Genomic DNA, 6,027 nt, shown 5'->3' with positions numbered 1-6,027 from the left:
TCTATTATTACTTTATTGTTACAATCATTAACAGTATGATTATAATGTTTACTCTATTATTACTCTATTATTACTTTCATTAAGAGTGTTGATTATAATGTTTACTCTATTATTACTTTATTGTTACAATCATTAACAGTATGATTATAATGTTTACTCTATTATTACTTTCATTAAGAGTGTTGATTATAATGTTTACTCTATTATTACTTTATTGTTACAATCATTAACAGTATGATTATAATGTTTACTCTATTATTACAATCATTAAAAGTGTTGATTATAATGTTTACTCTATTATTACTTTATTGTTTCAATCATTAAAAGTATGAGTATAATGTTTACTCTATTATTACTTTATTGTTACTTTCATTAACAGTGTTGATTATAATGTTTACTCTATTATTACTTTATTGTTACAATCATTAACAGTGTTGATTAGCACCATTGCTATACAAATAGCGACTGTCACAGCTCCTGGCTGTTTGTGTGTTTGTTTTCGATTATAGACTTGTACCGTTAACATGCGTAAAATAAAATAAATATGTAAACAGCGGGCGGTTTCCTCAGGCACTCGTGATCGTCTCACACAAACACCCATTGTCTATGTGGGAAAAAACAAGGCTGACTTCTATGGAGTCCAGGGGAACTTTGTGAATGTCGTGTTTTTTGCAAACTTTTGTGTTATAATCCCCCAAGCTATCGCTGAAGCACGGGGGAGGTCAAATGGCGTTATGACTGTGATAGTTATAAAAACAGAAAATACCGCGTATATACGGTATACACTTTTTTGTTATAAGGTTTCTGATACCATCCACAGTTGTAATATTACAATAACTCCGTATTGTGGACCTGTGTGACCACAGTTAGGCTGCTTGCTTAGAACAAAGAAGATACCCGTTCAATCTTTTTTCATACCGGACTACAGAAGACGTCTTGGAAATAATGTTTTCTGATTAGTAAAACTCTGAATTCAGCCTTGAAATTGGGATATATATGAAAAGACAGAACGCACGAGCACCCCGGTGACTCAGGGTTAAGCCTGAGGGCACATAACGCTAAAAATATGGTTTCAATACCCGATATGAACAAAGCACAGCTAGCCAATTGTGCAGCTTTTCGTTCAACAAACAACCAGAACACACGAAGGACAATGTTGGACAATGTTCAACACATTATAGACTAATATAATAGCAACATTTTCAGCTCCTTGCTCTTTGAAAGCTTCCTTACCCATGAGCGAAATCAGTCACCCTAACCAGGGTTCCATGTTTGGTTTATTTGACTCACTAGAAAGATGAGGTTGAGAGATTGTCAGTGATGAACGTAGAGAAGCGTGTTACTACCCCTCCTAGTCACCTGCTTTAATATTAGCAGGGAAACTTCGGTGAGGGAGTACAAAACTGCTCGTCAGACACTGACTTCTGACCTTATGAATGCCACTAGCAACTTATGACAAATGCCTGTGAAGTCGTAAGATAACCCTCTATATTAGTAGGTCCTTCTGAAACATTTCCCCTATAAAAGTTATACACAACAGTGAAATCGTGCCTGATTCAGGTGCGTTACTGGGAGGGAGTCCCCCAGTGGCACAGCGATATGTCTGCGGACTTACAACGCTAGAATCCGGGCTTCGATACCCGTGGTGGGCAGAGCTCAGATAGCCCATTGCGTTACTGGGAGGGAGCCCCCCTAGTGGCACAGCGATATGTCTGCGGACTTACAACGCTAGAATCCGGGTTTCGATACCCGTGGTGGGCAGAGCACAGATAGCCCATTGCGTTACTGGGAGGGACCCCAAATGTCAGTTTCTGTGAAACATTTCTAATCAGGTCGGATTAACACATGTACGTAAATTACAACATAACGCTGAATTTGGGGGGCCCAAACGAGGTCAGCCTTTTTTTGCCCCCTTCCAACCTTTTGTGAAATTACGCTCCTGGGCTAATTATTTCTTAGAAAATATCTCGTATCATCTAGTTAAGATACTTCATGTGTTGAAAAAAAATACTATTACAATAGCGCCTATTTCCAAACTTCTCGATAAATCGTAATCTACTAAAAAAAATAGTTCTTGATAAAACTTTGGTTTTTCTAAATCCGAGCTTCTCTTTCTTTGATGATATTAATAATTAACAAAATTAGCAATAATTAACAAGATTCCAGCTTCTACTTCTTTTTTAACAGGAATTTAATACATTTGCTGATCAATAATTAGACAGAGAAATGTTAAAGTAACGTACTCCGGAGAAATTACTGATGTAACCAGGATTGTTCTATAGTTTCTTCGATCGATTGCAGTGACTCCAAACGAAACCAGGTAGCGCTGATACTTCCCGTCTTTGTACTGAAACTGGTTGAAACTTACGAAGAGCCGAGACCATCTAAACACTGTTAGTCAACTGAGGCTGAAATTCGATAGCTTCTTCTACGGTGTCATCAGTTAACCCTAAACACTTCTAGAAAGCTCTGCACGTTTCCAGTTAGTTGTACTACCCACAGAAACTATGAGACGCATATTTGATGATTCTGAAAAAAGGAACTTGGCTGTCGTTATTGTGACAATAATCCTGTTACGATGTCATGATGTCATGTCACAGAATCAAGGTAAAGTCATGTCCTAAATAGCGCAGGTCTTACAATAATTTAACGCACTTACCAGGGCACTTGGCTTCATAAGGTCATTAATAGCAGGGTACCTAGCTTCGTAAGGTTATTAACTCTTTCATTGCCACATACATAAGTCAATTAATCTAGAAGTACCAGGTTAGTTTATAGATAGACAATATGGCATAGTGGCTAGGGCACTCGACTCGCAATCTACGTGTCGGGGGTTCGAATACCATCACCACACATGCTCGCCCTTTCAACCGCGGGAGTTTTATAATGTGATGATTAATTTCACTATTCATTGGTAAAAGTGTAGCCCAAGAGTTGGCGATGGGTGGTCTATCACTTCTAAATTAGGGACGGCTAGCTTTGTGCGAAGTTCAACAAGCAAACAAACGTGAAACTGGCAAACTTTGTGAAGTTTGGTCAAAAACTCCGAATTCGTATGGTAGTGAAAGAATTCAATAATAACTAAAACTAAAAAAACAACAACTAAAAACCAGAACCTTTAAAAATAATAGACTTTAACTGCCCTTCAAATAATATATTCCACCTGTCTTTGAAACAATGGGTTCTAGGCAAACTCAAAATAATCGATACTATCCACACCCAAAATAGTAGATTCCACCTGTCTTTGAAACAATGGGTTCTAGCCAAACTCAAAATAATCGATACTATCCACACCCAAAATAATAGATTCCACCTGTCTTTGAAACAATGGGTTCTAGCCAAACTCAAAATAATCGATACTATCCACACCCAAAATAATAGATTCCACCTGTCTTTGAAACAATGGGTTCTAGACAAACTCAAAATAATCGATACTATCCACACCCAAAATAGTAGATTTCACCCGTCTTTGAAACAATGGGTTCTAGGCAAACTCAAAATAATCGATACTAACCACTATCCAGCCGTCCTTGAAAAAAAAATTAGGTACCTCAAAATTATATTCTACCACTCATTGTAAAAAATATGATGATTAAAACCCACATTATATGGTAAGTAATAGTGGTTTTACCTTATGGTGTCACGTCTCTTATTTCTTTTTACAGTTACAAACAAATAAAGGCTGTTGCTGCGTTCTTATTTCGGTTTTGTTAGGGAATCAGAAAGTTTTGGATCTAAACTTGTACAAAATTCACCTAAAACCACTTACGGTGGGTTAATCGTTCAATTAAAACAAATCAGTAATTAGGGGCTCTCTTCGTGTGGTAATGAATTTATAAACGGATGTTTCACACACCTCATTCCTCAGCTAAGTGACTATTGAAGAAATAGTAATAGCTGTCCGACATGCTTAATGTCTATTTACAAATAGTTAAGACAGTTTAGAACTCATTCAGGTTGTACAACCTTGTTATCTAAAACTAAAAACTCTGCTTAATAGTGTTTAAACTCGGCGCAAATTTCAGCAACTGTCCTACATAACAAAAGAAACTAAGTTTTACCAACAGTTTGTTACAAAGTTTCAGTCTTGACAATAAAATTTAATTAGAAACAGATGTATAATGGTAAGACCTTTAAGTTATTTAGTGTAAGCAAATGTAGTTTCCTGCTACAATTTGAAGTAATTCTAGAAAGGAAAAAAAAAGGATAATTTTGACTTATTTTGTATTTTTATGGTGGTTACGAGGTTGGTCAAACTGACCGACTTCACATAAAAATTAAGGTTGTAAATATAGCAAATAAAATATGAAGATTCATCGAAAAAAAAGGTTGGAAAATTATTTCGGAGGTTTTAAAGATTATGCAAAAGAAATCTGTTAATTTTTAGACGGAAAAAAATATTTTTAATCTTAACACGAAAATCGCTTTACACTCGGAGCAGTGACTACTTTGACTCCATGTATTAAAACATTAATTTTTAGCAAATTTACTTTATTAGAAATTCATATTTTTTCTGTTCAAAAGACTTATAAGGTTTACTGAAAGCTTGCCAAATTTCGTGAAGATACATAAATCGTATCGTATCGTATCGGACGATGTATCAATACCATACTCATATCGTATCGCTGTATCGCCACACCCCCACAGAATAATAAAGGAAATTAAGCACTCAGCACAAATTTCAAAAATTGTCCTTTTCAGGACAACAGAGTAACCAAGAAAACTAAAGACTCAGCAAAGTCATACATTTCAAGGACCGTCTTTTTGAAGACTTACAAATTTCCACAACCGTTTTTTTTAAATAGTTGTGAATAACAAAAGAAACTAACGATTCACCATAAGTTATAAAAATGGAACAAAAAACATTACTAAAAAAACTACCACATTGTCTGTCGCGAACATTTCTGTAGCTATAAAGTACTGCACACAGTAACTGCTGTATATCTTAGGGATCTGTCTGACCACTAGTATAGATAAATAGGATGCATTCACGAAATTACGTTTCTTCTCATCGAAAACCTGCTGTACCTAGCCATTTGCGTGTTCAAACCCAGTATAACAGAAAACTCGATTAGGGGCTTAATTCGAAAACAGACATGTCGTTAAGAAAACCGATGTAAAAGATGAGTCTCGAGTATGTATCGATTGATAGAGAATAGTCGGTCAAGGACTGTGAATCGAGGGGTTTTGTAGTTTGCGATCTTCTATTTGGGTTCGCTTTAATCGTATTTTTCGGGTAGAAAAAGAGTAACTCAAGAGTTTGAAGTGGACGCTGCTGTTTTCCTGTAGCCTATCACTTCGAATTACGGACGTCAGAGAACCCTTGTGGTATTTTTAGGCGAAAATGTTAAAATAAGCAAACCTGTTTGTTTTAGCAGCAAAACCAGAGACAACACACACACACACACAAAAATCAGTCTGGAGTGGATTTGTTGTCACTTCAGGCCATGTAAACTTTCTTAGTTTAAGAAATCAAATATCTAGTAAATTTATTATTTTATAATCAGCAGCTGGAAAAGGGTTGTTTGTTTGTTTGTAATTAAGCACAAAGCTACACAATGGGCTATCTATGCTCTGCCCACCAGGGGTATCGAAACCCGGATTCTAGCGTTGTAAGTCCGCAGAAATACCGCTGTGCCACTGGGGGCCTGGAAAAAGGAACACTATCAGTTATAAACAGTGTTCTCTTGGTGTGAGTAATGTAAATCCGTAATTGTATTATATTTTTTTCAACGTTCAGTTAAATCGTATGCGGAAAGTGTTCTAAGATTGCTGGAACGGAATTGACAGATTGTTTATTATTAAGCATGAAGTTACACAATGGGATATCTGAGCTCTGCCACCGCGGGTATCGAAACCTAACATCATTAAGCTTACACATCATTAATTAGTTCAAATCGCGTGTTACGGGCTAGTTTGTTTTGTTTTTTGAATTTCGCGCAAAGCTACACGAGGGCTATCTGCGCTAGCCGTCCCTAATTTAGCAGTGTAAGACTAGAGGGAAGGCAGCTAGTCATCACCACCCAC

General features: G+C 36.5%; 1 protein-coding gene across 1 annotated transcript in view; it reads left to right on the top strand.

Moving 5' to 3' along the window:
* Nucleotides 1-2,389: 2,389 nt before the first annotated feature.
* Nucleotides 2,390-6,027, top strand: part of LOC111089222 — a gene marked incomplete at its 3' end in the record, with an annotated part of 27,217 nt that continues 23,579 nt past the window's right edge. The window contains exon 1 of the mRNA XM_022401307.1: nucleotides 2,390-2,607. Coding sequence (XP_022257015.1) covers nucleotides 2,508-2,607 — 100 coding nt within the window. The remainder of the gene's footprint in view (nucleotides 2,608-6,027) is intronic.

This window comes from Limulus polyphemus, unplaced genomic scaffold, assembly GCF_000517525.1.
Source record: "Limulus polyphemus unplaced genomic scaffold, Limulus_polyphemus-2.1.2 Scaffold5604, whole genome shotgun sequence".
Lineage (NCBI taxonomy): Eukaryota > Metazoa > Arthropoda > Merostomata > Xiphosura > Limulidae > Limulus > Limulus polyphemus.
Note: the sequence above shows the minus strand (reverse complement) of the source record. Positions and strands in the feature narration are given on the sequence as shown.